The 27,556-nt window shown below is 54.7% G+C and overlaps 13 protein-coding genes across 13 annotated transcripts; 6 read left to right on the top strand and 7 right to left on the bottom strand.

The window, feature by feature from the left end:
* Window positions 1–79: 79 nt before the first annotated feature.
* Window positions 80–2,842, bottom strand: E0L32_002986 (uncharacterized protein; the record flags this gene model as incomplete). Its single annotated transcript, XM_031137235.1, has 2 exons — window positions 80–2,361; window positions 2,449–2,842. 2 exons carry the CDS (start codon window positions 2,840–2,842, stop codon window positions 80–82), a joined length of 2,676 nt encoding a protein of 891 aa, XP_030999596.1.
* Window positions 2,843–3,978: 1,136 nt separating this feature from the next.
* Window positions 3,979–6,063, bottom strand: E0L32_002985 (uncharacterized protein; the record flags this gene model as incomplete). The annotated part of the gene is made up of 1 exon (XM_031137234.1): window positions 3,979–6,063. The coding sequence occupies one exon, from the start codon at window positions 6,061–6,063 to the stop codon at window positions 3,979–3,981; it is 2,085 nt and encodes a 694-aa protein (XP_030999595.1).
* Window positions 6,064–6,800: 737 nt separating this feature from the next.
* E0L32_002984 (uncharacterized protein) lies at window positions 6,801–9,474 on the bottom strand (the record flags this gene model as incomplete). Its single annotated transcript, XM_031137233.1, has 4 exons — window positions 6,801–7,183; window positions 7,278–7,764; window positions 8,103–8,913; window positions 8,975–9,474. 4 exons carry the CDS (start codon window positions 9,472–9,474, stop codon window positions 6,801–6,803), a joined length of 2,181 nt encoding a protein of 726 aa, XP_030999594.1.
* A 439-nt stretch (window positions 9,475–9,913) lies between these two features.
* On the top strand, window positions 9,914–11,915 carry E0L32_002983 (uncharacterized protein; the record flags this gene model as incomplete). The annotated part of the gene is made up of 5 exons (XM_031137232.1): window positions 9,914–9,947; window positions 10,016–10,279; window positions 10,360–10,688; window positions 10,786–10,888; window positions 10,963–11,915. 5 exons carry the CDS (start codon window positions 9,914–9,916, stop codon window positions 11,913–11,915), a joined length of 1,683 nt encoding a protein of 560 aa, XP_030999593.1.
* Window positions 11,916–12,407: 492 nt separating this feature from the next.
* Window positions 12,408–13,542, top strand: E0L32_002982 (uncharacterized protein; the record flags this gene model as incomplete). The annotated part of the gene is made up of 5 exons (XM_031137231.1): window positions 12,408–12,441; window positions 12,497–12,548; window positions 12,613–12,977; window positions 13,056–13,125; window positions 13,191–13,542. 5 exons carry the CDS (start codon window positions 12,408–12,410, stop codon window positions 13,540–13,542), a joined length of 873 nt encoding a protein of 290 aa, XP_030999592.1.
* Window positions 13,543–13,836: 294 nt separating this feature from the next.
* Window positions 13,837–14,793, bottom strand: E0L32_002981 (uncharacterized protein; the record flags this gene model as incomplete). The annotated part of the gene is made up of 1 exon (XM_031137230.1): window positions 13,837–14,793. One exon carries the CDS (start codon window positions 14,791–14,793, stop codon window positions 13,837–13,839), a length of 957 nt encoding a protein of 318 aa, XP_030999591.1.
* A 514-nt stretch (window positions 14,794–15,307) lies between these two features.
* E0L32_002980 (uncharacterized protein) lies at window positions 15,308–16,675 on the bottom strand (the record flags this gene model as incomplete). Its single annotated transcript, XM_031137229.1, has 1 exon — window positions 15,308–16,675. The coding sequence occupies one exon, from the start codon at window positions 16,673–16,675 to the stop codon at window positions 15,308–15,310; it is 1,368 nt and encodes a 455-aa protein (XP_030999590.1).
* Window positions 16,676–17,193: 518 nt separating this feature from the next.
* On the top strand, window positions 17,194–18,692 carry E0L32_002979 (uncharacterized protein; the record flags this gene model as incomplete). The annotated part of the gene is made up of 5 exons (XM_031137227.1): window positions 17,194–17,348; window positions 17,428–17,602; window positions 17,692–17,768; window positions 17,858–18,134; window positions 18,225–18,692. 5 exons carry the CDS (start codon window positions 17,194–17,196, stop codon window positions 18,690–18,692), a joined length of 1,152 nt encoding a protein of 383 aa, XP_030999589.1.
* Window positions 18,693–18,851: 159 nt separating this feature from the next.
* On the bottom strand, window positions 18,852–19,970 carry E0L32_002978 (uncharacterized protein; the record flags this gene model as incomplete). Its single annotated transcript, XM_031137226.1, has 1 exon — window positions 18,852–19,970. The coding sequence occupies one exon, from the start codon at window positions 19,968–19,970 to the stop codon at window positions 18,852–18,854; it is 1,119 nt and encodes a 372-aa protein (XP_030999588.1).
* A 319-nt stretch (window positions 19,971–20,289) lies between these two features.
* E0L32_002977 (uncharacterized protein) lies at window positions 20,290–22,227 on the top strand (the record flags this gene model as incomplete). Its single annotated transcript, XM_031137225.1, has 1 exon — window positions 20,290–22,227. The coding sequence occupies one exon, from the start codon at window positions 20,290–20,292 to the stop codon at window positions 22,225–22,227; it is 1,938 nt and encodes a 645-aa protein (XP_030999587.1).
* A 357-nt stretch (window positions 22,228–22,584) lies between these two features.
* Window positions 22,585–23,556, bottom strand: E0L32_002976 (uncharacterized protein; the record flags this gene model as incomplete). The annotated part of the gene is made up of 1 exon (XM_031137224.1): window positions 22,585–23,556. The coding sequence occupies one exon, from the start codon at window positions 23,554–23,556 to the stop codon at window positions 22,585–22,587; it is 972 nt and encodes a 323-aa protein (XP_030999586.1).
* Window positions 23,557–24,230: 674 nt separating this feature from the next.
* On the top strand, window positions 24,231–26,165 carry E0L32_002975 (uncharacterized protein; the record flags this gene model as incomplete). Its single annotated transcript, XM_031137223.1, has 1 exon — window positions 24,231–26,165. One exon carries the CDS (start codon window positions 24,231–24,233, stop codon window positions 26,163–26,165), a length of 1,935 nt encoding a protein of 644 aa, XP_030999585.1.
* A 329-nt stretch (window positions 26,166–26,494) lies between these two features.
* On the top strand, window positions 26,495–27,235 carry E0L32_002974 (uncharacterized protein; the record flags this gene model as incomplete). Its single annotated transcript, XM_031137222.1, has 1 exon — window positions 26,495–27,235. One exon carries the CDS (start codon window positions 26,495–26,497, stop codon window positions 27,233–27,235), a length of 741 nt encoding a protein of 246 aa, XP_030999584.1.
* Between the last annotated feature and the right edge of the window lie 321 nt (window positions 27,236–27,556).

The raw sequence follows: 27,556 nt of genomic DNA, 5'->3' as shown, positions 1-27,556 counted from the left end.
ATGGTGACAGACATGTAGTCTGGAAATTGTTCAGGCTCTTTCCAGCCTAAAGGCGTTCCGGGTGGGGAGTACATATCTCTCAAAAGAATGGCTGCCACGGCGTTCCCGCGGATAATGCCGTACTTTGGTTCGACTCCATACTGCCTAGGTCCGTTGCATCAAAGTTGATGAGGGCGGGGAGCAGGGCGTCGAACTCATTCCAACTATTCATGGACGGGGTGTCCATGAGATGGGGCCCGCCTGCCAAGTCATGCGGCATCGGTCCGAGGCCCCGAGACGCATGGTTCGTGACGGCAGCCGACCCGGGACTGGCTCGGACAGGAGGCTCCGGGAGCAGCTCGTGATTCTCTGGAACGCCCTCGCCAAGCATCATGCCAGGGTTGATTGGGTGGACGAGTTCGAGAAAAGCCTCGGTGTTGGTATGCACCTGCCTAACGCCTGCCTGCTGCAGCATCGCATTTGGAACCGGCTCGGCGAGACGGTCATTCGCAGTGATGGGTGGCGTTTTGAGCCGAGGATCGATAGCGGACGCATTGTAGACTTGGAAAGATGCGTTGCTGAAAGAGCCGCGCGGAGGGTGGGGCAATGCTACGGGGGGATCGTCCGAGTGAGTGGTGGCTCTCGCGTGCTTACGTGCCCTCCATATGGGCAGCATGGCGACGTTCGTGCCCATCCTCTTCAGTACCGATTCCAAGAAGCTTAGGGCGTAGTCCACAGCAGTGTACATGCCCTGCAGCTCACCCAAGGCGTGGAAGCACTGGTGGAACCGGCCCAGGCTGAGGTTCCGGACCTCTTCGTCCGGATCACGGATGTATAGCATGTGGATCATGGTCGCGGACAAGAATGCCGGGATGCTGCTCGTTGGCAGGTAGCGTAGCTGGTTTTCGCACTGCAGTTCAAAGGCCAGCTTGGTCATTTCCACGGCGGCTTCCTTGACCTTTCGGAGGGATTTCTTACTCCCGTCAGTTGCTTCGGTAGAGTCGGGCTGCGAGGAGGAGCCCATGAAGGCGTGTGGCCGATGTAGCGCCCCAAGGGCACTGAGATAAACCATGCGCAGCAAAGCCTGGTGGAGCCGGGTGATGGTGTTTGCCCAATCGGCGCAGTCTTCGCCGGTCCCGGATCCGAATGTAGATGCAGGTGGCGACGGCGGAGCGTATACGGAGGTGGTCTCCTGGTTGCAGCACCAGTCTTGGAGTTCTTGATCGCATTTGTTGATATCGGAGAGCTGCTTGTCGGAGAATCTAGGCACGACTACGATGTTCTTGTAGCTCTCCGAGTTGAGCGGGACGACCGAGTACTGTGTGTGGAGAATATGCCCGATGCAGACACACAGTTTAGCCAGATCAATGCAGATCTGACACATCCTCTTTCGTCCATCTTCCTCTACAGTTGTGAAGCCGCATGTCCGGACAAAATCAATCTGCTCCTTACTAGGCTGACAGAGATCAAAGTCATTTAGCTCCAGCATGGTGACGTTGAAGTCCTCTTCTCGGATCCTGGCAGGGCGCCGGATGGCCAGAGCCAGCTGCCGGTCGCGGATGAAACAGGACCACCAGATCCTGCGTCTCAGCTTCTTGGCCCGCACACTTATATTCAAGGTCCTTGGGTCCCTGTGCAGTCCCATGATCTGAGACAGAGAGAGGGTGTTGCCCATCCAATACCAGGTGTCCTTCTCGTCGTCTGGAGAGTCGTACCAATAGGTCATAAGCAGCAAGGACTGGATCAGAGCCATACGATCCGGCTCGCAGTCCAATCCATAGAGGAGGCGGACCCGATTGAAGAAGATCTTCCTTGCTGACTTTCTGCTCGAGTAACCTCGCGACCGCAACAGGTTGCTGTCGAGAAATACGACGCCGGCAAACATGACTGCCTGGAAGAGAAGCAGGCTGACTGGGCGGCTTGCGTCTTGGGTGATGATTGGATCGAGGAACTCGTCCAGGTTGATCGCAGGCATAAAGCAGTGGATGACCTTGACATAGGTGCGTAGCAGCTCGTCGCGGAGGCCGTCGTCGGGGATGGTCATCGCGTCTTTTCCGGCAAGGTACTCCAGGTCTCTTGGCCCGATATTGCCTGGAAGTGGCTTGATGTAAGGAGGCAAGGTGATGGGCGCGAAGTCTCCAGTCCGAGAGGCGCTGCAGCCGCCGTGTGAAGGAACGTGACTGTGACTGGATCGCGGCTGGCTCCCCTGGCCCCTCTGAGGCGAGACAGAGGTGGCTATCATCTCGCCTGGCGGGTCCACGAACGAATTTTGGCGATGATGGCAGGGAAGATGGATCTCGCTGACATAGTTGCCGTCGCTGGGACTATCGCCATCTAGACTGTCTTCCGCCAGCTCCTCGGACTGAGCACCGCTCTGCTGGTCTGCGGGGATCAGCGAGATGAACACGACAACAGGGAACGAGGGGAGCTTCTCGAAGAAAGACCTCTCCGGATCGCGGTTCTACTCACCATCGAATGTCAGAGACACGAGGTACCGGTCAGCATCGTGGTCGTGACTATGCGGCGACGTATCCTGCTGTGGAGCAGGACCTGCAGACTGAGGTGCAGTGCTTGACGCTGCTCGATGACGAGCGACGGTGCTGTTTGGTTTACGACCCCGGCTCGACTCCTTAAGAACGCAGTCAACGTCGTCCAGGCGGCAGTTTGTGCAAGGAACTCCGCTGTTGACTACATCGCAGCGGACCTTTCGGCTGCGGCAAGAGAGGCAGGCCCTCGAAGAGCGCCTCTTGGCCGCCCGGTCGTTGCTCGCCGCCTCGCCGGGACGTTTCCGACTTGGTGCCCCAGGTCGAGACTCGGGCTCGGGCTCGGCAGTTGCCACACGGATCGTAGTGGAGGAGTCCATCGAGTTGATTTGCCTGCTTGTGTCAATTTTGTGGAAGGATAGGATCGTGGGATCGCCAGCTCGCACGGGGCTCGTTGCTGCTCAGGTTCCGCGGTAACGAAAGGACGTGAAGAGGGAGCAAGGGGGAACGAAGGAAATGGGATGCGGGAAAGACGTCGTCCTGGTAGCTAGCTGGAGGGCCGGGGGGGGGGAGGGAGGGCGGAGAAGTGGCTGTCGTACCAGCAGGGTAGCTCATCATGTTGGCCTTACTTGGCTCGGCAGACATCATTGCTCCTTTTCTCCATTTCCCCCGCACCCGGGTGCACATTGGAATCCGGGGTATCCGCATCTGTGGTCCCTGTCGGTGCCTGTTGGTGCGGGGAATAAGGGACTACGATACATACGTACTAGCTAGCTAGCTGTGGGAGGGCTAGTCTACCTAAGTCTATACCTACTCGGGAGACTAGCTAGATAGGTGTATATCCAATACTTCTACAGTTATCAGTACCTAGTGTAGTGAGTTCCGACTATCGAGACTGCATTTGATGGTTCGGAGATGCATAGAGGTGACCTGAGATGCAGGTACTCGAAACATGTCTTGGCGATCATCTATTTCGTGGGCGAGTCTCGTCGACTGACAAATGGTAGAGGCACGGGGTGAATGCCCTGTTTGTCTGACATGTCTCCTCTTGACAAGGAGACTGGTCTTGGTCCGTAGCCTGTTCATCAAGGTCATGCTGACAAAATGCAGGATTGCTATTCATGTGACCAATCCCGCACGGTTCTATATTCCTCTGGCACATGTTTGCGCTCTTCGGTTATCAAGTGAATCCCAACACGATCCCGAGTTTGCCGGAGATGTCCTTGCTTGAAGCCCTCGGTTATATGCACAAACAACGCACCCCACCAACTTGTCTCCACTGCAACTAACCCAACAACAGCTAAGAGGCTGGAGGATGATGGACAGCCCTCTAAAACGTGAAGCCACACATTCGTAGCTACTAGGTACAGTCTGGACGCCGCTTCGACTGTCAAGGAGCCCTTCTAATGCACCTTCTGGCAACCCTCCGGAGACCACAGAACAACATGAAGATGTGCTGACCCTACATATCGCACAGAATAAACAAGGAGTGGGTTCTGTGCAGCCCATAGCTGGCCTAGCACTGGTTCCGAGGTTGGCGGCCAGCGGCCGTGCTGCTGGGTCCAATCGGCTTGTTTCCGTACGGCGTTACGTCGATGCCCAGCTCCTCCGCCTTGATGCGAAGCGCGAGGCGCGCGGAATGGAACCTGCTGAAGGCGAACTGGTGGTACATGGACCAGAGGCCTTTCTGCGGCAGCGGGCAGTAGTTGATGAGCGACTCGCCCTCGGGGCCGAGAAAGAATGCGTTGCCCTTTTCCCACCGCTCATGGCACTTCTTGGCCATTTCGTCCCCTAGCAGCGCCTGGATTGCACTCTTGGAGTTCATCCACCCCGTGGCAAACACGACGGCGTCGGCCTTCTCGCTGGTGCCATCCTTATACACGACACCGTCCTTTGTAAAGAAGTCGATCTCGGAGTGCTTCAGTGTAATCTCCTTGTTGGCGATGAACTTACAGCATCCGTTATCCCAGTAGAAGCCACCCTGGTCGAACAGGAACATGGAGTATGCTCCCCCGCCGTGGTAGCCGTCGTGTAGGCGGTAGCCCACCTTCCTGAGCGACTGCAGGAGCTCCGCGTCAAGCTCCCGGGTTATTCTTTGCCCTCGATTAAGTAGCTCGTACTCGACCGGGTATGGCTGCTTTAGGTACATGGCCTGATCCATAAGATCTGTTTGCTGGAAGCCACGCCGGTTCGCGTTCTCGCGAGGCTTGAAGAGCGCACGGACACTCTTTTCCACCGACATGACGTGTGTCGCGCTCCGCTGTATCATGGTAATCTGGCAACCGTGGTCCTTCAGCTCATACGAGATGTCGTGAGCAGAAGTGCCCGCGCCCACAACAATGCACTTCTTGCCCTCCCACTCAGAGCTTGTGCGGTGGCGCGAGGAGTGGACGATGAGACCCCCGTTCTGCTGGAACTCGTCCATTCCCGGAATGTCGGGCATGTTAGGCATGGTACCAGTCATCCCTGTTGCGACCATGAGGTGCTTAGGGTGAAGCACACGTTTAGTCCCGTCGCTGCGAGTTATGGAGACTGTCCACCGACCTTCCTTCTCATTGTAGACTGCGTTCTTGCCATCTATATGCGACTTGGTCCAGATGTTAAGGTCCATCATCTCGGCATATAGCTGTAGGAACTTAGAGAGCTGCTGGGCAGGCAGGAACAAAGGAAACCAATGGGGGAAAGGGATACATGGGAGATGATTGGTGAATGTTGGACCGTGCAGGGAGAGAGACTCATAGCGGCTCCCCCAGCTGTACCCGGCACACTCCTCCTTTTCAATGATCAGATGTGGAATCCCCAGGACCTTAAAGCGTGCAGCCAAGACCAGGCCGGTGTGGCCGGCACCGACAATGACGACTGTGGGCTGGGACCCGTCCTTGTACTCGCGCTCGTCTTCCCGCAGCTGCCGGTAGTTGCGGGCCTTGCGCAGCGGGTCGTGGACCTTTGCATGCTGGTACCGGACCTTGTCTCCGTTCTCAGAGTCCCAGCCGTCGACCGTCTCGATGGAAGTACCTATCGTGTACAACTTCCACGACTTAACATCAGCAAGCTCGGCTGCCGATCCGGTCTTGGCTGCGAAGGGGCTCAGTCGAGCAGCACCGATGCCCGTGCCGTGCGCGAAGGCGAACTCGAAGTGAAATAGGACGAAGGAGAGATCATCTCCGAGCTTCTCCAACGAAGGGGGCATGTAAGGGTTGATCCGAATATTCTTTATACCCGTTTTTGCGAGTCTCTCCGTGAGCATTGGGCGGATGTTCTCGTGACCAGCCAGGGCCCGGATGTCCCAAGTGAGCATCTCAACATCTTTCCAGTAACCGCCTTCATCGATGTGCCCGAGAATAGCGTCAACATCCTGAGCTTCGAGGGCCTTCGCAAAAGACGGGAGAAACTGCCCGACCAGCTTGTTGACATCAACAGATGCATAGTCCGGGACAAATCCGAGCCGATCATTCGTAGGCGGCTTCGCTCTCTTGATCACGCCGTAGTAGCCTAGCGTTTCCGACAGGGGAACTCCGGCCCAGCCTATTTGGGATTCAGCATTCGGAGGACGTATGGGGTCGTCGTTCCAGTCGCGCCCTGGGACGGGAGTTTGAGTCATGATCGGTGCTGGCTGTGTGATGTCAGAACGGGAGATATTGTAGTGATGAGGACAGATCAAGACTTGGCTATGGTTCAGTGGTGCGAAATTCTCAACCTATTATGGTTCCTCTTATATTCGTGTTTTTTCATGCCCTCTCCTCCGGTTCTGTTGCGATGTTATATCTTGTCGAGCTTGGGCTTGCCTCGGGCCGAGCGTCTGACCTCGTCCAGGCTGGCTCCCGCTATATGCCCGAAAACCACGGTATGGGATTGGGGTTAGACCATGGTCCTAGTTATGATTCATGTTCATCGAATGATCAAGGGTACAGACTGGCGCGATTCCGGACCATATGCTGCCTAGCAACCCTCTCGTCGCATTGGAGACTACCAACACGACGAAAGCATCTGTGCCCTCAGGAATCTCGGGACCTCATACAGATGCTACACACATCAGGCTATTGTTTAGAGGAAGTCTTCTGATAAGCTCTTTATCCATACTGGCACTGGGGCATTAGACCACCTAGGGCAAAATGTGCCATCAATGCCCAAGGCTACCATCCAAGGTAGACTGTGCTGTAGATCTAGGTCAATAAGTATTTAGAAATGGAGTTTATTGACGTCCAAAACGGAGAGAGGTTCTAGATTTCTGATTGTAGTGTTGGCAATACATCCAGCGATGGCGTTTTCAACCCAGTACACAAGCATGGAATTTCCAATTGGGACTACGGATTTGACACAAGTGCCAAGCCATAGCCACTATGCAAAAATGCCACCATCTACGCGGTATAATTCGCCAGAGCAGTGCGTGCTCTCCGAGCCCAGGAGCCAAATGATCATATAGGCCACTTCCTCTGGCGTTCCATACTTCTTCAAGGCGTTGCTGATGGGAGGGGGATTGTCTCCGACAACACTCGACATGAGAGGCCCAAAAGTCCCGGCAGGGGCGACGGCATTGACCCTAATCTTGCGAGAGCCGTAGTCCAGTGCAGCACACTTTGTGAGACCCAGAACGGCGTGCTTCGAGGTCGAATACGCAGCACAGCCCGGGCCACCTTCCGATCCTTGGTGCGAAGAGATATTGACAATGCTCCCCCCGTCAGCGATGTGCTTGAACTCGGCACGGAGGCAGTGCATCATTCCTATACTCTGTCCGTGAGCTGGAGAACCTAACCAAGGCACGAGGGATAGAGGCCGCAGATTGGGACGCGGTCTTCCAAAGGGAGAAAGACAAACCGGTTACATTGACGCCCAGAACGAAGTTCCAGTCGTCCTCGTCTTGCTCGCCAACTGGCTTCTGCCCATAGTGCTTGCCAATCACACCAGCGGCGTTGACGGCACCGTCGAGCCTTCCGAACTTCTGCACCGCGGAATCCACCCATTGGTCCACCTTGCCCGCATCTCGGACATCGAGTGTGTAGGTGTGTATGGGCCAGTTGTTGGCTTGGAATTCCTTCTCTACTTGGGCCAGTGTGACTGAGTTGGCGTCGGCAATGGACACCTTTGCACCCCTGCTGGCGAGAATCTTCGCGGTGACTAGGCCAATGCCCTGGCCGCCGCCAGTAACAGCAATCACCTTGCCCGCGAATGCCATGTAAGGTGTCGTAGTGAGGCGGTATGTTGAGTGTTGAGGGAGTTCTTGCGGGAGGAGAGGCGCAAGGTGAATGGGGATGGGGAGGACCAGTTTGAAGTTGTAGCCCCCAACTGAAAGCCGAGGTGACACCTTGTTGGGAGATCATCAACTTAACACTGAGTTATCGTTAGCCCAGAAACCCCGCAACCATACAATTCTTGGTCCCCGAGGCGGGTTCATTGTCTACACCGCCCGGACTCTGACAACAGTATCTTGAGCTGTCCCTAGGCGTGTCCATTGTCGGCGTTTTAACCTGAGAGGTTCGCCTTATCATTCTTGGTGCGCGCGAGAGCCTGGGAGTCATGTTCTTTCTCTCTTTTGTGATGTGCCTAGATAGCTGCTCCCTAGAATTACAGATGCGCTACGGATGCAATCTTAGCCCGGATACCTCCCAAGGCAAAGTCATTTCTATTCTTCTTGCTCCTCACCCGATCCGCGTCCTTGTCGGTTATGCCGCGGGCTTCGACTGCAGGGTTGTAGCCGAGCCAGGAGGTCCGCGCAACCTCATCACTGGGCACCCTCGAGTTCGTCTTCCCATCAGCCCGCTTGTATACGTTGATCACAACCGCCCCGCCAAGACCCAGGTTGTGCTGCAGTGCAACGTCCGTGCCGTCGACGAGCCTATTGTTGGCCCACCCGCGGAGGTGCCAGCTAAGCTCGGCACACTGGGCTAGTCCGGTGGCTCCGATGGGATGTCCCTTGGAAATGAGACCCCCAGACGGGTTCACGACCATCCGGCCACCATAAGTAATGTCGCCGCGGCGAACCATCTGGTGGGCCTTACCAGGCTCGCAGAGATCCAGCGCATCGAGAAGAAGCAGCTCGTTGGTCGAGAAGCAGTCGTGAAGCTCGCACACCTTGATATCGCTAGGTCGGACGCCAGCCTCTTTCAGGGCAGCACGAGCGGCCCGCTGCGTCATGTCATAGCCGACCAGCTCAATTGCACTGGTGCCAAAGGCTTTAGGGGAGTCCGTAAGGAAGGCCTGACCGGCCATCAAGATAGCTTGGCCCTTGAGGTGCGGTCTCGCATCGAGGAAGCGCTGCGAGACGATAACCGCAGCGGCACCCCCGTCGCTTGTAGGACTGCATTGTAGCTTTGTCAACGGATAATGAATGGTTGGTGAGTCTTTGATCTGCTGCAGGGTGTACGACTGGCGGAACTGTGCGTATGGATTTCTCTGCGAATGCTCATGCGAGATGCGGCCAATCTCGGCAAAGTCCGACGCCTCGGCTCCATATCTGTCAAGTTTCATATTGTTATGACTTGTGTTTTTTTCCAATTACGGGAAGGTCTCCTCACTTTTCCATATATTCCCGGCCTGCGTTTCCAAAATACTGTGCTGTCAAGGGGGCGGCCTTGTTGAGAGGGGAGAGGTCTGCCAGCTTGGCTGCAAATCGGCCGCTTGAACTTGGTCTGTCGTCCCAGACGCTCTTGAGACTGCCGGGCTTCATTTTCTCAAAGCCGACCACGAGGACGCAGTCAACTGCCCCACTCCGCACAAGGGTACGGGCCAAATATAGGCCGACAGAGCCAGTGGCACAAGCATTGGCGGTGTTGATGATGGGGATAGAGGACATGCCAAACTGGTAAAAGACACGCTGACCCGAGGTGGAGTCACCGTACGCGAAACAGGCCACGCCATGTTGGACATCGTCGTAGTTGATCTGAGCATCCAACATGGCTTTGATACCAGCTTCGTAGCCCATATCTGGATACTCACGCAAACCGCGGGGCTTGATGAACTTGGTCATGCCGACACCCAGCACGTATGCCGAGTTCTCAGTTCCGGAGGAAGCCATGGTGAGATAACGATTCAGCGCTTGAGATGATGTCGTTGGATGGATCAACCAATCTGTTGACGAGAAATGAGAATCCCAAAGGAGTTGGATTCGTCTGGAATATCGTGTAGCTTAGAGTATCTGAAGAATCCTTTGATGCTATTTCTCTTATATGATGCCACGGCACAAGTTTGGAAGGGACCCCTAACCTGGAGATCGGCTGGTTACAGCCATAGCGCCGCCGCTGATTGCCGGATCCCGTACTGGGCTTGAGTTGCCTCGGATAACACACATAGCACTGGACAACAACGGCCGACTGCCCTCCAATACCAATCACTGATTCCATAGTTAATTTGTCAATAGACTCTCTCCAGGAGCAAAATTTTACATGTCGAGCCCAAGCTACAATTGAGCGCCGCCGGTTTCACCTGTGCTTGTGTAGTCTGTCTTGATCTTCAACATGATTATACAGTCAAAGCTGCCCGACATTGAATGTAAGCCAACCCATCAACTTATCGACCTCGTGGATCTCACCCGGCTCTAATGTCTCACTCCTTCTTAGGCCCAACGCATCTGACCGTGTGGGAATGGGCGTTCGAAGATGCAAAATCGTCGCTACTGTATAACGTCGCGCCAGAGGAGATCGGCGGCTATGCGGATGCAACAACCTCCCAGCGGCTCGACTTCTTCCAAGTGAAAGAACATGCCACACACCTGTGCACTGCACTGGTCAAGAAGTATGGACTTCAGCCCCAAGACACCATGTCCCTATTTAGTCGCAACTCGATATGGTACCCGGTGGCTATGTTCGCCACTTTGCGAGCTGGTATGTCATCAAAATCATACCCCTCCCTCTAGCCTCTAGAATCTTGATTGCGGTTATATGCTCATCGAGAGAACTTAAAGGCGGAACGGTCAACGGCGCCTCGCCCGCGTATGGCGAGGCTGAAATGACAAGTGCCCTGAAGACGGCGCACACCAGGTTTATAATGGCGGCATCCAGCTGCATCCAGGTCGCGTTGGCAGCAGCCAAAGCAGCCGGAATCCCTCGAGACAGGATCTTTCTCCTCGAGGGGCGGCACGATGATCTCACTACGATATCTGAGCTCATAGATATCGGCCGCGAGTATGGGCGATATGGACAGAGCCCAATATTCCGAATACCGCCTGGGAAGACGAATGACATCTGTGGATTTCTCACTTTCAGCAGCGGTACGACGGGTTTCCCAAAAGCCGTAAGTGTGATCTTATCTTACCTGAAAACCGATCGTATTTTGGGACCTTTCTTGGTCAACAAGTGTCGATTGCCTGCTAAAGGGCAATGAACCATAGGTCATGCTCTCGCACAAGAATGCGATTGCTCAGTGCATTCAACTGAAAGCCGTGGCATTGCCCGAGAAGAAGCGCCAGCTTGCTTGTCTTCCCTTGTTTCACAGTAAGAAGGACGGCTTCATTCCCTTGCCGGCGCACAGGCAGGTCATGTCTCATCGCTAATGGGCTGGCCGACAGTTAGTGGACTCATCCGTTTCGTTCTGTGGCCTGTTGCGAGCAATGATGAGTGTGTCATGCTTCCGCAATTTACCATGGAGTCGTTCCTCGAAGCCATCGCCAAGTATCGCATTACCGATCTTTCCTTGGTACCGTCGATTGTCATACGGTTGCTAGGGGACCCCGTTGTTGATCGGTACGACCTATCATCTTTGCGGCGGTTAGCCTCTGGCGCGGCGCCTCTCGGGGCCGAGGTTCTGGAGCGTCTTCGTCAGAAGATGCCCTGGACAGGTTTCAGGCAAAGCTATGGGTTGACGGAGTCATGCTGTTGCGTCTCAACGCACCCTCCCGAGTACTACGACTACCAGTACGGAAATAATAGCGGCGTTCTTCTCGGCTCAACCGTTGTCAAGGTCATTGATACCATCACGGGTAAGGAGCTAGGGATAGACGAGACGGGAGAGATCCTTGTTAAGGGTCCGCAGGTCGGGATGGGTTACCTGGCAAACCCAAGGGAAACAGCCGAGACCTTTGGTTCGGACGGCTTCTTGCACACCGGCGACGTTGGCAAGATTGATAGTCAAGGGTTCATCCATATCGTCGACCGGATCAAGGAGATGATCAAGGTCAAGGGCCAGCAAGTCGCCCCTGCTGATCTAGAACACCTCTTGATCGGCCACCCGAGCGTTGCCGATTGCGCGGTGATCGGGGTGCCTGACCACTACAGTGCTGAGAGACCCAAGGCATTCGTTGTCTTGAAGCCTGGTATTGAGCCTACCGAGAGTCTAGGCCACGAGTTGATGAAGTACATCAAGGAGAGGCGTGTCCGATACAAGTGGGTCAAGGAAGTTGAGTTCATCTCCGAGATACCGAAGAACCCTAGTGGCAAGATTCTCCGGCGGGTGCTCAAAGCGAACAAGGGAGCAGCACTTGGGCCTGTGGTCAAGGATGCTCAGGATCGGGCAAGGTTGTGAAAGCATCACGGCTTCATTAGGCAGTATCATAAAGTCGAACATGGAGTCTTTTCTAAATGGTATATGCCTTGAATCCCTGATTTCCATCTCAGGATCTCTCAAGCAGCAAGTGGCCCTTGCCAGGAATTGCTGGAGGCCGGCACGATCCACGCCACTGTTCGATGAGCCGGGTACTGAATCATGCGTCAGGAACAAGACCCAGTCCTTGATTCTAATTATCGCCTTGTCCCGTAGGGTAACTGACAGCATTCGAATTGCGGGTCTCTTTCTACCTCCAACGCAGATGCGTATGTAGCTGCATCTCCGAGGGTATTACCTGATGAGACAAGCTTCGACAACCGAGGCCTCTCCCCAGCTAGGTCCACAAAACCAAATATTAGCCTGCAAGTCTTACATATGCGGTCCAATTGATCAGTATGGTAGCCCTTTTTCTGTGATCAGCTCTGATTCCCTTCTTCACTCCATTCGCGACAAACACTCGTGTCAACCAAAATGAAGTACGCCGGAGAGACTGCGTACATCACTGGTAAGATAGACCTTTGGCAGGTACTTTTGGTGTCCGCTGCTAAATCATTCGCCAGGTGGTGCGAGCGGGATCGCTCGTTCGCTCACAGCAGACCTCGCTGCCAAGGGGTGAGCAACAAAAGCGTTTCTCCGCAGTGGACAGAGCTGACTCTGGGTGGCCGCCGATGTTCAGGATGAAGATCTTCATTGCTGATCGCAATATCGAAGCTGCAGAGCAGGTGGCCAAGGAACTGAACTCTGCTGCCGGCTCCCAGGTCGTCTGGCCTGTGCAAGTCGATGTAGCGGATTGGGAATCACAGCGCCGGGGGTTTGAGGCCGCGGTGGCGGAGCTGAACCATATCGATTATGTCTTTCCCATCGCTGGCATCTCCGAAGTCCCCTGGCTTTCAAAGGAAGCCGGCAAAGGATCTTCCGGGTTTGAGAAGCCCAACCTGGTAGTGTTTGAGGTCAATGCCTACGGTCCCTTGTACACCACGGCTCTGGCCATCCAGCAATTCCGCCGGCAGAAGCTCAACAAGTATGGCTTTTGCGGCAAGAGTAAGTCGCGAGGACTTCTTGGTCGAGATCGGTCTCGTGATTCTCATGGCGTTTGCTAAATCTCCATTTACCCCACAGTAATCAGCGTCTCCTCTGGTTGTGGCTTTTACTATATCCCAACGCTGCCCATCTACACGACGGCAAAGCAGTGAGTACCGCACAGCTGGACCTTCCATTGGTATTCGCAGAATGATACTGACTACGTTTCGCTAGTGGCATTGTCGGCTTTACGAGAGCATTTGGAAAGTATCTGCCCCGGGAGAACATCACGCTAAACACTATATGCCCCAATATCGTTGAGACTGGTATTTCAACGGGGCCATTTTACGATAAGGCTAGGGCGAGGGGGCTCCTCATCACTCTGGAATCTATGACAAAGGCTTTTGATCATCTCATGGGCGAGAGCGTTGTGTCGGGAGAGGCCATAGAGTTATTGCCTGGGGATGACGGCTTTAGAGTTAAGGAGGCACCGGAGTTCACCAACGATATCGCTAGGGCTGGTGTCGAGCTGGCCACCGCCCCGGACCACAGGGCTTGGAAGCTTCATGAGCCGATCCTGAATTAGTATTACGTTGAAACCTCGGTTTCAGGACCCGATCAACTATGCAAGAGTTGGTGCATACCGCTCAGATCTCCTTACTGTGACTATTCTGGCTAGAACAAGCGAGAGATGTTACGCTGCCCCTATGCTGAATGTAAGAACGATACTGGCTGAGCCCCAAATCGATTTTAGCGATGACTACAGCATCTTTTCGCTTGGAACATTGTTCATCTCGATACCATTTGGGTCTGATAACATCGTTTTTGATTATAGACAAATCGTTTGACCCGGCCCTCTGAGAGGGTTCAACACTTCGTATCATAGCGTACAGATAGCTCCAAGCCTGTTTCTAAAGGCCTGCTTGACAATCCTGGACCCGGGAGACCATCGCTGAAATGCGTGTATGACGCCCTGATATACATGAAACTCCGTCTGTATCCCCGCCGAAAGGAACTTGGTGGCGTACGCGAGATCCTCGCCAAGGAATATATCCAGCTGGCCAACATCTAAGTACAGCTCTGGGAGACCTTCGGCAGTAGTGATACGAGCGGGCGCAGCAACCGGCGAGACACGGTCTGTTCCGTAGTCGTCTCCGAGATATGCCTGCCAGCCGGTATACACATCGTTGATGCTGAAGATGGCGAGTCCGTCCGAGTGATCAAGAACGGTGCGGTCATCAAGCATGGGGTAAATGAGGATCTGCTTTGCCAATGATGGAGATAGCCGTCGATCGCGCGCCATCACCGCCAGACCGGCGGCAAGACCGCCGCCGGCACTTTCCCCCATGACGGCGATTCGGCTCTTGTCGACTCCCAAGGCCTCGGCGTTGGAATGAAGGTATTGAAGTGCGGTCCAGCAGTCCTCTACGGGCGTAGGAAAGGGGTTCTCCGGTGCCCACCGGTAGTCGACTGAGAAGAAGGGCACCTTCGACTCCCTGACGAACGGAGCGATCGAGCCCAGGATGTTGCGAGCGCGGACGGAGATGAAACCACCACCATGTACGTGCAAGACAGCTGGGGTCTTGTCGCCGGCACCAAGCTTTGCTTTTGTCTCCTTGTGTGAAAGGTGGAAAATTTCTACTTCATACCCGTCCGGTGCTGGGGCTTTGTATACCTGCAGTTCCAGGTCTTCGGGAACTTCAGAGACATACTGCACAAACAAGGCGTCATATCTACTCCTCCTCGTAGCTACATCCCCCACTGGCAGCACTTCGCCCTGGTCCAGCAACGTCGGACCTGCTTGCGAGCGCCATTCAGGGTCGTACCGTAAAGGCATTGTAGGGGACTCTGGATTCCAGAAATAGGCAGACTTCAATGTCCTGGATTTTGGTAAATGCTAGTGGTATGTGATAGTGGTGTTGGCCCTACGCCCACTCTGGCCCCTTCTCTTGTGCTTGTTGCTTATATGCCCTTGGACCCCGAGACTGGTCGCAACAAGGCCCCACTGCATGGATTGATGCGCGGCGGTAATGGGACTTGGCCGAGGCCCGACATCGTAGATTTCGTACGTGTACGTGTCTCGGGCGACCCCGAGGTTACCCAAGAAATGGTACTACCTACAGGCTACAGCGCAAGTAAATGAGATGATTTGCTCGCATAGACAAAGGAAACTGCAAGTTTGAGGCGTAATCTTTATGGCCATGCAAATAGTGTGGTGTTGAGCAGAGCCAACCCTTCCGCCCAGCACGTCAATAGATCACCAACTTGTGATTGATTCTAGCAAAACGGGTTACTGGTACAGCCCAAGACATGAGAAATGGAGGGCAAACTATCCCATGGGTTATGTGCCCTCATAGCTTGGCCTCGCTCCCTTTTGCTGCACTCGTTGGCTGCTCGCCAGTCGTCTTGTAACCAAACAGATAAGCGCCCACCTTGCGGATCTGCACCTCTTCGCTCCCTTCCGTGATCCTGTACCGTCTAAAGTGACGCCACATGTGCTCAAAGGGATGATGCCTGGAGTATCCGTCGCCGCCGTGGATCTGTATCGCACGGTCGGCCGCTTGACAGGCCAGACGGGCTGCGTAGTAGTTGCACATCCCAATCTTGTGCCCAAGTCGCTTCTCAATGGCGATCCAGGGCGCTGTTCCGGCAGCTTTGCACTCGGCATCGAGCTGATCCATTTCTACCGCCGTTCGGAGGATCAAGAGCCTCAGCATTTCGACCTGAGTCGCAAGCTCTACTACAGGCCACTGGATAGCTTGGTTCTTAGACAGGGCCTTTCCAAATACCATACGCTGGTTGGCATGCTCGATGCTCCGGTCGATACAGTACTTTGCCGCACCGCAGCTCGAGGCGGCCTGGCGAATCCGGTTCTCATGGGTGAATGACTGCGCGATCCCCAGGCCGTGATCCAAGGGACCTAGGATGGCTGTAGCAGGTACGCACACCTTATTGAGGAGAATGGTGCCGTGGTCGGTAGGCATGTTCATTGTCCACTCATACGACACCACCTCGACTCCAGGCGTGTGACGAGGGACGAGGAAGGCGGTGATCCCTTTAGCATCTCCTGCCTTGCCTGATGTTCGTGCAAAGATGGTAAGGACATCTGCATGGTGTATGCCTGTCTGCCACTTCTTATTTCCATCTATCTCATATCCAGGCTCGCCGTTAGAAAGGGTGATCTGCTGAGCGACTGTGTCCATGTGAGTTGCATCAGAGCCGTGATGAATCTCAGTCAGGCCAAAGGTGGCGCTGATATCACCGCGGAGGACCGCAGGAATAAGCCGGTCCTTCTGCTCCTGGGTGCCATAGTGGGATATCATGATCAGAAAGGGCATGTTTCCCACAACACTGTGTTCGCTTTGCAGGTCGTTGGCCAGGCTGACACCCCCTCCATAGACTGGATGGGAGGTGAGGTGGTATCGGACGGCGCACATATGCAGGTTCAGCGTCTTGCACCCCGAGCCGCCGTACTCTGCTGGCGCTGCGAACTGGTAGAGGCCAGCCTCCCTGGCAAGGCTCTTGGTCTTCCTGAGCAGGTTTTCCCAGTCCTCGGTCGGCAGGCCGTGATTGTCCCATTGCGTGCGCGATGCTTCACGGCGGTAATCAAAGAACCGTTGGTTGTCATCTTTGTACTGCAGAGGCAGTACAGTCTTGTTGATAAAGCCGTCCACACGCGCCACGAAGGCTTGAACGTCCGCAGGAAGCTCGAAATTCATAGTGATGACCGGTCAATGGATGAGGTGGCTCTCGAACAATAGCAAAGCAAATATTGAGACCGAAGTCTAGAGAGATGGGACCGAATTTACAGCTAGGTAACCGTATGAATAGGACACTGGGTAATTGTGTCGCTTATGACACTTCAGAGCAGGCGAGGTCATGAGGTCCATCAGTCCGCGCAGGGGAAGTCGGGGGCCAAAAAGCCGAGGGCGAGGGTCCGCTCCTGTTGGTTCATGCGGCGTGATAGACTACCACCTTGGCGGTCTCGCCTGCTGCCTCGGCAGTAGCGGGCTTATGTAAATGTAGACCGCCGCTGCATTCGATCCGACGCCTGATCACATAGCTTCATCGTGAAACGTCTGCCAGATAGTGCCCCTTCTTGATCCTGTATGCACATGTACCATCTCGGACCGCAGGCATTCCTCCTACGCGGACCCTCAAATTCTCATTACGCTTTCCAATTGCGCTTCGAATCCGGCCTGCGGGCAGGTTTCAACTTGTGCGAGCTCTCCCCAACATGACTTCAGCTTCTTTGCGACACGGGCTTGACGACGAAAAGCTGGGGAGCTACCTTCTCCAGTCAGCCAGCCTCCCCGGCCTAAGGCTCCCGGTTGTAACTACCAAGATCGGCATTGGACAGAGTAATCCAACGTACTTCATTGATGATGCTGGGTAGGTTTGTGGTGCCGATCGTCACTACTCTCCCGCGTGCGATCCCTGGCTCCTGTCATGCTGATATGTTCTCTTGTAGAGCCAACCGCTATATCCTTCGGAAAAAGCCACAGGGTCAGTCCATCAGCCCGGTAGCCCATCAGATCGACCGCGAATACAGAGTGCTCAAGGCTCTGGGGTCTGTGGACGGCTTCCCGGTACCCAAGGTGTACGGGTTTCACCGCGACTCCTCAATCATTGGTACTCCGTTTTATGTAAGTCTCATTAGTGCGGCCTGTGTGCAAACAAGCTCAGCCGCCGCTGCATTACGGTGTACATGTGAACTGACGCTCTGTCAACGTAGGTTATGGAGTTCGTCAAGGGCAGAATCATTACTGATGTAGAGATGACGGATCTCTCCCCCGCTGACAGACGGCAAGCGTGCGTGAAAATTCCTGTTACTTCCCTTGTTAAACTTTACTTCGTAGCCTGTACTGCTGAAAGCCCACACTGATCCGGGCGCCCATCAGATGGTTCTCCGCCATGGAAACTCTTGCTTGGCTTCACTCCCTCGACCCGGACAAGATTGGGCTCGGGGACTACGGCAAAAAGCATGGATTCTACGGTCGACACTGCATCACCTGGAGTCGCATTGAGGGTCAACAAGCTCGCGTCAAAGACAAAAAGACCGGCAAGGTTCTCGGCCGTGCTCACGAGAAATATGACGGGGTGATGAATTACATCAGAGCCAACCTACCTGGAGAGCGTGCGGCCATCGTTCATGGCGACTTCAAGTTTGACAACCTGGTGCGTGCGCCTGTTGGTCGTCACACTTCGAGGGCTGCAGAGTAGATCTCTCGCAATCTTCCCTGTTCAAGTGCTGACTCTGACTTACAGATGCTACATCCTACCGAGCCTAGGGTGGTTGCGATTCTCGACTGGGAACTGTCCACAATCGGACACCCGCTTATGGATGTCATCCACTTTTGCAGCCCTTTCCTGGATGACTACGTCAGATCAGGGAAACCAACCCCAGGCGCTTCCGCACAAGATCTCCCGTACAAACCGGAGAACCGAAAGGCTAGTGGAATGCCAGAACCATCCGAGCTCTTAGACCGGTACACGAGCATCGTAGGCTTTGATTTACGCAACGATGGAGGGGGCAAAGACTGGCAGATCGGCACCATTTTCCAGTTCATTCGAAGCGCGACCATTAGTCATGGCATTCAAGCCCGCACTATCCGTGGCCAAGCAAGCAGCGAGTTTGGCCATTTATATTACGAAAAGAAGAAGGCCTATGGAGACGCGGCTGTCAAGCGGATGGAGAGGCTCAAATGGCAGGGGGGTGACAAGTTTAGGCTGTAGGGCAAGGTGTATTGGCAGAAGTCGGTAGCTTTATGTAGAGCAATATATAGACCCTGCTCTACTTTCACAGCCTAGGAAAAGGGCGAACGCCAAAGATGAGCTTTCCTTCGCGCGCAGAAGCATCCTCTGCCCCTTCAGATTAAATGGCCAATCTAATTCTCACTCCATTCTCTTGCGGAGGAAGGCCGCTGCTTGTGATAGGGTAGTGTCGGCTTCCGCCGCGTTCCCGGCCAGACATATCCATATATGTTGCAAGTCGCTGGGTAGTTCCAGCTGCACGTCAATTCCTGCCTCCCGGGCCCTTCTGGCCAGTGTCATAGCATCGCTCTCTAAAACTTCCGCGGTGCCGGCCGTCAGGTACATGGGCGGCAAGCCCTTTAGGTCGGCGCGGAGCACATCCACCAGCGGATCGTCCAGAGAGGCTCCCCCGAGGTACGTGGCGATGACACCGGGAAGAGTGTCAGGGTCTGCCAGTACGTCCTTCACGGCGTTTCTCTTGTAGCTCTCCCCCGCAACGCGCATGTCGAGCCAAGCAGAAAAGGCGGCGATGGCGGCCGGCATAGGAATACCTTGGTTCCTGAGCGCAAGAGAGACGGAAACAGTCAGATTACCTCCAGCCGAGTCTCCTGCCAAGCATATGCTGCTGTTCGAGATGCCGCGGTTGTTTAGAAGCCACTTGTAAGCGGATACCACGTCCTCGATTTGACAGGGAAACTGATGCTCTGGGGCTCTCCGGTAATCTACCAAGAGGGCGTAAGCCCCAGTTTTCTTTGCTAGGTGTGCAGCCAGCTTGCGATGGCTGGCTGGAGAGCAGGCTATGAAAGCCCCTCCATGGAGATAGAGGATGGCGCGTGATGGTGAGGCTAATGCCGGCTTACACCAGATGGCTGGTCGGACGGTGCCCGGGCAATTGACCTCCTCGTATGTCACGTCAGTAGGTTCGGAGGCCAGACTTGAGCATTCTTCCATGACAATCCGATAAAGACCTATATCGAAAGGCTGCGTGGCAAAGTAAGGGGTAATCGACTTCCAAAACTGTTCCATCTCGATGGCGGCTGGCTCAAGGGTGTGTGCTTGCGTGATGAGGTCTGTCTGGGGAAATCCTTGGTGAAGTTCCCGTATTTTTGGCCTCGAATGAGAGTGACTATATCCACGCAGATCTGGTAGAAGCCGAGGACCCGTCAATCGCATAACACGGGGTTCCACCTCGGGCAATTCTGCATGACTATTATCCGTATCTGAGGTAGCGTGGAAACCTATCCATTGTACGCTATACATGTCTTTTGTTCTATCATGAATTGAGAGAGGGATTTCCCTAATTGTTCAACTCACCAACTAAATGTCGGACCGAGGCAATGTCCTCATACTGCGTGGCCATAACGGCTTGCCTTCATGGGCGGTCTGCTCTCTTGCCTATCTGGGGAAATGTGGCGCCTAACGACGACACAATTCCCCAGACGCCCCCAGTCTTTGTGACAACGATTCATATAATCCGATACTGTTCCCCTTTGGATGCCAGTTGCGATGGAGCGAACGGCCCCTAACCATCCCGCATCTCTACCAAGTTTGAACCATCCCGCTTGTCGTTGATTACATCATGGGCTCAGTCCCGGTTTCGTCCCCGGGGACAAGCACGCCGACCCCAGTCACGGAGGAATTCATTCGCAAGGCTATTGACAAGTCCAACCTTAATGCCCTCCGTCTCGCCCTTCTCCAGGTCACTGGCGACCCGGAGCTGGCCAAGATGCGGACGCGACGCCATGCCATTCGTGGCGGTGCCATGTACGCGCAAGTTCTCGCGGAGGAAGACGCACCTGCTCTGAAAGAGAAGGCCTTTGCCTTCCTTTCCAAGCGCAAGCCCAGCGATCCTATACCCAGCCCGCCTTCGAGGGAAGAGGTGAAGAAGCTGGTTAACGTCTTCGGCGACGAGCCCATTCCTGAAACAGAGTTGGAATACGAGTTCGAAGAGCTGGCCTTTGCCGAGTTCCCCCGCAGAGCCGATTGGTCAGACAAGAAACCCGCACCTGAAAAGATTGCCAAGTTCAAGGTTATCGTAGTCGGGGCCGGCATCAGCGGCATTGCTGCCGCCATCCACCTCAGCCGGCTCGGCATCAACTTTGAAGTGCTCGAAAGGCAGCACGACATTGGCGGGACCTGGCTCCTCAACTCGTATCCCGACGCTCGCGTCGACGTGTCAAGCTTCCTCTTCCAGTTCAAGTGTGTGAAGAATTACCACTGGTCGGAGTACTTCGCCTCGGCCGGCGAGACGCAGAAATACCTGGACTTCATTGTTGAGAAGTTCAAGCTCCGGGAGCATTTCCTCTTCAACCGCGAGCTGACCCGCTGCGTCTGGCACGAGGACCAGGGCGAATGGGAGCTTAGCATCAAACGCAGCAATGGCGGCACCGAAACTATGCGGTGCAACGCTATAATCAGCGGTTCCGGCTTGTTCGCCACCCCCAACCTGCCCGACATCAAGGGCATCAAGGACTTCGAAGGACCCGTCTTCCACACGGCCAGGTGGGACCACAAGGTGGACTATACCGACAAGAGGGTGGCACTGCTCGGCACCGGCTCTACGGGTACCCAGCTTGCCTCAGCGGTTGCTCAGAAGGCCAAGACACTTACCGTGTATCAGCGCACTCCGAATTGGATCATGAGTATGGACGGTTACCGAGTGACTATCGACGACGAGGTGCGCTACGTGTTCGACAACATGCCGTACTACTGGAACTGGTTCTGCTATTCGCAACACAGGACGACCCAGCAGCTGCAATACATGCAGGACTACGACAGGGAGTGGCAGGCCAAGGGAGGAGTCATCAACGAACGCAATGATCTAGTCCACAAGGCCCTTCTCAAGTACATTGAACAGAAGTCCGAGGGCATCCCGGGCTTGAAAGAGAAGCTCACGCCCAAGTACGCACCTCTCGTTCGTCGACTCGTTGTCGACAACGGCTTCTACGACACGCTGAGGCGGGATAATGTCGAGCTCGTCACCGATGAGATCGACGGCTTCACCCAGAAAGGAATCAAGACCAAGGACGGCAAGGAGAGGCCCTTCGACCTTGTTGTGCTCGGTACTGGTTTCAAGGTATCGAAATATTTTTGGCCGTGCGAATACGTTGGGCGCAACGGCGTGACCATGGAGCAACTGTGGAAGAAGGATGGTCCTCGGTCCTATCTCGGCCTCACCATCCCCGGCTTTCCCAACTTTTTCATTCTCTACGGACCTAACCACCAGCCACGTGCGGGGGCCTTCTACTCCTGGAGCGAGATTTGGATGCGGTACATTGGTGAGATGATCGTGCACCTCCTTGAGAACGACAAGAAGTCGATCGACTGCAGGAAGGACGTCTTTGACGAGTACAACCTCAGACTTGACGAGGCGAACAAGGGCCTCATCTGGGAGTCTGAGGGTTCCTCATATTATGTCAATGAGCATGGGCGCCAAAGTGTCAACACGCCCTGGTACACGTCCGACTACCACCGGATGATATTCAAGCCTAACTTTGAGGATTTCGAGATTCGGTAGTTTATATCAATATTGCTACTCCGAGCCAAGACCTTTAAATTAAATACACAGGCCTCGTGTCAATTTCACCTTTCCGCCTTGCCTCTTTGTACATTCCTCATAGTGAACAGGGTGGTTGGTGTTTCTTATGACGAGGCCACCCAGTAGAGGGGGAGGTAGATTTGCACCATTTGATGGGTGGCAGTGATAGAACAGGTGCCCTTTACCGCGAGATACAATCCACTATATCTATATATCTTTGTACCTAACAGTTAGACCAAGGAACAACTAAATAGCTAGATATCTATATATCTGTCTCTCATCCGGCTGATAGTAGATGACAGGTACAGTGTAGAGATACAAAACTCTTTTCCACCCTCAAAACCCTTGCATCGCCTTCTGTCTATTCGCGAGAGCCCTCTTTGTGACCGAAATATTCGGCGCAATAGGCTCGAAAGCGTGTGGTACACCGGGATACACGTGGAGCTCGGTTTCAACGTTCTCTCGCAAGAGCCGTCCGGCATATGCGACTACCTCGTTGCAGAAGATGTCCAGCCCGCCGACATCGAGATAGGTAGGTGGGAGGCCTGCAAGATTCTCTGCGCGGGCCGGGGCCACGTAAGGCGACACTTCGGCGTCGGGCTTCCCAGCCTTGTCCGCGCCCAGCACGGCGGTCCAACCCACCACGTTGTCTTCGGTCTTCCAAAAGGCGAGCGGCTGGACAGCCTCATTGGGAGTCATGTTGCGGTCGTCAAGCATGGGGTATATCAAGATCTGCTTCGCGAGGGGTGGCTGGAGGTTGCGATCGCGAGCCATGAGTGCGACGCCGGCGGCCAGACCGCCGCCAGCGCTTTCTCCGTAGACGGCGATGCGAGCGGGGTCGACGTTGTGCTCGTGTGCATTCTGCTGCAGCCATAGCAAGGAGGCATAGCAATCGTTGACGAGGGTTTTCCCTGTATGTTCCGGTGCCAGGCGATAGTCCACGCTAAAGATCGGGACAGCCGTCTCTTCGACCAGGTATGCTAGAGGCCTCGCGAACTGTTGAGCGCTGCCCATGATCATGCCGCCACCATGGAAGTGAAGTAGCGCCGGCCCTGCCGTGGTAGAACTTGTCCCCCTTTTCACAAATGCTAGTATCGGTACTTGGTGGCCGTCAGAGGCGATGGCGTTATAATATGTTTGTTCTACATTGGGCGCATTTGGGAGCCTGCTTAACAGAGCGGTTATGCCAGCCTCCCTGGTCCTTCGGCTAGAAGTGATGGTATCATGGGTCAATGGTTTTCTTCCCGAAATGGCCGGGATCAGAGGCTCCAGAGCCTTGAGGTAATCGGGGTCGTACTGAAGAGGCATGGCTGACGTCTCAAAAGCATGAACATAGATCGCGCAGTCCCGAATCGGAAATCACTCAAACCTTCTACACTAGCAACGTATTTAAGGAGATTGGCATCAAAGTCGGCGCTAAGGTCATAACAACAATAGTTGCCGAGGGGATCTGTCCCTGGAGGTGAAGATGAGCAATTCCCCAGCTGGCGGCCTACTTTTGCTTTCGAATGACCAAGTTGAAAAAGCTGGGAATCAGTACGGGGCTCCTGTTGAGGGTTTTCGCTCTACTATTCAAATGAAGTTCCCAATAGGTTGCTTGCCAATAGACGGGATTGCATCACTCACAACCTGGAGTCAACGTACCAGAAGTATGACCAGGTCGAAACGGACTAGCCAGATCAGACCCGGGTCCATCCACCCCTTCGAGTTTAGAACATAAAATAACACAACTCATGCCGGGGGATCTCCTTCACCTCGGGTTATTTTAGCACAAGGCAACCCCTCGGTAACACTATGGTAACCAAGGTTACCGAAGGCGATACTTCTTGTACAAAGCTCTATCATGGACGATCGTAGGCCAGCGAATACATAAGGTCGAAATGAATAAAATTGTCAATCAAATTTATGTGACTCTTGTGATATCAAGCCAGCCTATTGCCTGGCCTGCATATCACGCCGATTTCCCAGACACATAATTCATCATGGGTTCAGTCACCGAACAATCACTCGAGGAAGTGGAGGTCAGGTACAGGAAGGAGCATGACAAGCGTCTCCGCTCCGACGGCACCGCCCAGTTCACCGACCTTTATTCCTTGGAAAAATTCCGGCGCTTCAAGCAAGATCCGTGGGCGGATGTGTCCGCCTATGAGACGCTCCCCCGTCCCAGGGAGGGGGACAGGGAGGAGATCCTCATCATGGGCACCGGCATTGCCGCTCTCCTCTTCGCTGTCCGGTTACTAGATGCCGGCTTCAAGCCGACCGACATGCGGTTCATCGACACCGCCTCCGGATTCGGCGGAACCTGGTACTGGAACCGGTATCCCGGCCTCATGTGCGATGTCGAAAGTTACATCTACATGCCGCTTCTTGAGGAGACTGGCTACATTCCGAAGCAGAAATATGCCTCGGGTACTGAGATCAGAGAGCATTGCGAGCGCATAGCCAAGCAGTACGGCCTGTTCGAAAGGGCTTGGTTTCGAACACGGATGCTCGACTCGGTTTGGGACGACAAGGCGAAAGAGTGGGTGGTCAGACTCTCGGAACAGGTTGGCGACGGCGGGGAGCGCGAGCCTGCGGTCGTCAAATCGCGATTCGTGATTCTTACCACCGGCCTGATGCTCATTCCCCAAGTACCGCAGATCAAGGGTATAGAGTCTTTCGCAGGCGACTGTTTCCACGCCGCTCGCTGGGACTACAGCGTCACCGGGGGCAGTCCCGAGAGGCCCGAGCTCGTCAACCTCAGGGGCAAGAAGGTTGGAATTATCGGCACCGGGGCATCGTCTGTGCAGATTGTTCCCGAACTGGCCAAGCATGCTGGCTCTGTCTTGGTCTTTCAACGAACCCCGTCGGCTGTTGATGTCCGAGGCAACAAGGACACTGATATGGCGTGGTTCAAAGAAAGGATTGGCAACAAGCCCGGATGGTGGCAGGCGCGTTGTGAGAACTTCAATGCCTTCCAAGGCAACCTAGAGCCCAAACCGGACGAGGATCTCGTCAACGACGGCTGGACCTCGATGACGTCGTACAGCGCACTCGTCGGTACCACGTCCAGACAGCCTAAGAGCAGGGACGAAATCAAGGCTTACTACAGGTACCTACACGAGGTGGACCTGGGAAGACAGAACAGGATCCGAGACCGGGTGGACGCGGTCGTCAAAAATCCGGCTGTTGCCGCCAAGTTGAAGCCTTGGTATGCGGGATTCTGCAAGCGCCCATGCTTCCACGACGCCTACCTGCAGAGCTTCAACGAACCCAATGTCAAGCTAGTCGATACCGATGGCCAGGGCATCGACGAAATCACGGAGAGGGGCCTTGTAGTCAAGGGACAACACCACGACGTCGACATCCTGATCCTCGGTACTGGCTACAAGAGCCCATTCCTCTACAGCCCCCCGGGCCGGGTCGGAGTGACTGTCACCGGCCGCAACGGCATCGACCTGGACAAGAAGTGGACGACTGCTGTCACCACTCTCCATGGTGTGATGAGCCACGACTTTCCCAACATGTTCTGGCCTGGGTTCATTCAGGCCGGCGGAAATGCCAACTATACCTACACCATCAACCAGGGTGCTTTTCAAGTAGCGCACCTCATGGCCGCTGGATTACAACGCAGCGGCTCGGCCGCATCTGGGACTTCACCTTACAAGTACAACTTCACGGTCGAGGCCACGGCAGAGGGAGAGGAAAAGTGGTCGCAAGCCGTCGCCTCGCATGCGCACATGTTCGGTGCGACCGCCGGCTGCACGCCCAGCTACATGAACGCCGAGGGAGAGTTTGAGGGGATCTCCGACCCCGTGAAGCTTGCCCGGATGGCTCGAAGTGCTCCCTGGGGCAAGGGCCAAGCCGACTTTGATCGGACCATAGCAGAGTGGCGTAAGAGGGGCGACTTTGAGGGTGTGGAAATCAAGGCTGTTTGAGAACGGACAACCATGGTGGTTGACGCCTGCATTGTGTACCCTATTTCTCTCTGAGTAGAAGTCTTCCGCTTAGTAAAGAGTCGGGATTCTTTCTAGAATCTCGGTTTATTTCTGAGCTCGGTGTTTCCCGAGGTAATTCTCGCCGATATGCTGCGGCTACTGGTGTTAAAGTGACTATAATATGCGCTCCCCTCCTGCTCCTGTACTCGGAAGGTTCAATAATCTGTCAATCTCGTCATGAACATTCGCTCTACTGTCCACACGAAAACCTGCTAGTCTCCTCACACGCATTCCCAGGGTGGTTTATGTTATTTTTCTCCGGGCGCGACATGTCTCACTACGACCGAATCACGCAAGAATTCACTTGGGATAACTCGCCGTTGCTGGTCGCCGCCGGGGCCGCTTTCTTGATCGGTTACTTGCAATATTACTATGCAATCAAGTTGATGCTGACCGACGGCAAGGGCCCGATGCCCGTCTGGATGCACATATTCTATCTCGCCCACGACTCGTCCTTCAGCTACACACTCGGACGCGACAGCTCCCGCTTCGGTGGCCACTTTTTCTTACTGGGCAGCTCGAGAGCCTATGCACTATGGTCTGCGCTGGAAATCTGGTGCCTTTATTACGGCCTGCGATACCACCGCATGGAGACCTTCTCCTCGGCTTTGGGAGACAGAGCCGCCTGCTTGGGCAACTCGCTTCGGTACACGATCTTTATGCTGGCCGCCATGTATTGCGCTGTGCTTATGGTGGCCTCCATGCTTGGGGAGGGATGTATGCTGCACTGGGGCCTATTGACCAACACGATCATGATCGTCGGCCCAACGCACGAGTACATGCGGCGCGGGTCGAGGGACGGCCTCGCCGTCGGCTTTTGCGTGGTCAATATCGCATGTGTCATATTCACGTTTGCGCCCTTTAGCATGTTTGCGCAGACGTTTCCCGAAACCTTTGCCACTAAGCCCTTTTACATTTGCGGGAGCGTGCTCTTGCTGTATTCATTCTGGCTTCTGGCTATAGTTGTCGGGTATCCGCCCAAGGACAAGGAACGCTCCAAGTCGAACTAGCCCAGCTGGAACCAAGCGCAGTTACCGCGGGGAACAAAGCCCAGGGTGGTCAGAATAATGAGACACGCGGCAGCTTCGCGGAGCCTGCGTCGATTGGGCTTGGAGAAGGCGAATCTTTGACTTTGCCAAAGAGCTGCCCTCTCTCCTTGTTCGGTACGATGGGAATGAGGAAGGTCGGCATCGTGTCGATGAATGTCCTTTTTCAGCTCAAACCCTAGTCTTAGTCGAGCTTTTTGATGGAGTGTACACTTGAGAGTTTTGATGTGGAGGATCGTGGAGGATGGACTCAATATAGCAGGAGTAGGATGAGCCTTTTGTATG

The sequence above is a fragment of the Thyridium curvatum genome (assembly GCF_004353045.1).
Source record: "Thyridium curvatum strain D216 chromosome Unknown NODE_12_length_601061_cov_81.036774, whole genome shotgun sequence".
Taxonomy (NCBI): domain Eukaryota; kingdom Fungi; phylum Ascomycota; class Sordariomycetes; order Thyridiales; family Thyridiaceae; genus Thyridium; species Thyridium curvatum.
The sequence above is the reverse complement of the archived record's forward strand: the minus strand, read 5'-3'. Positions and strand labels throughout refer to the sequence as shown.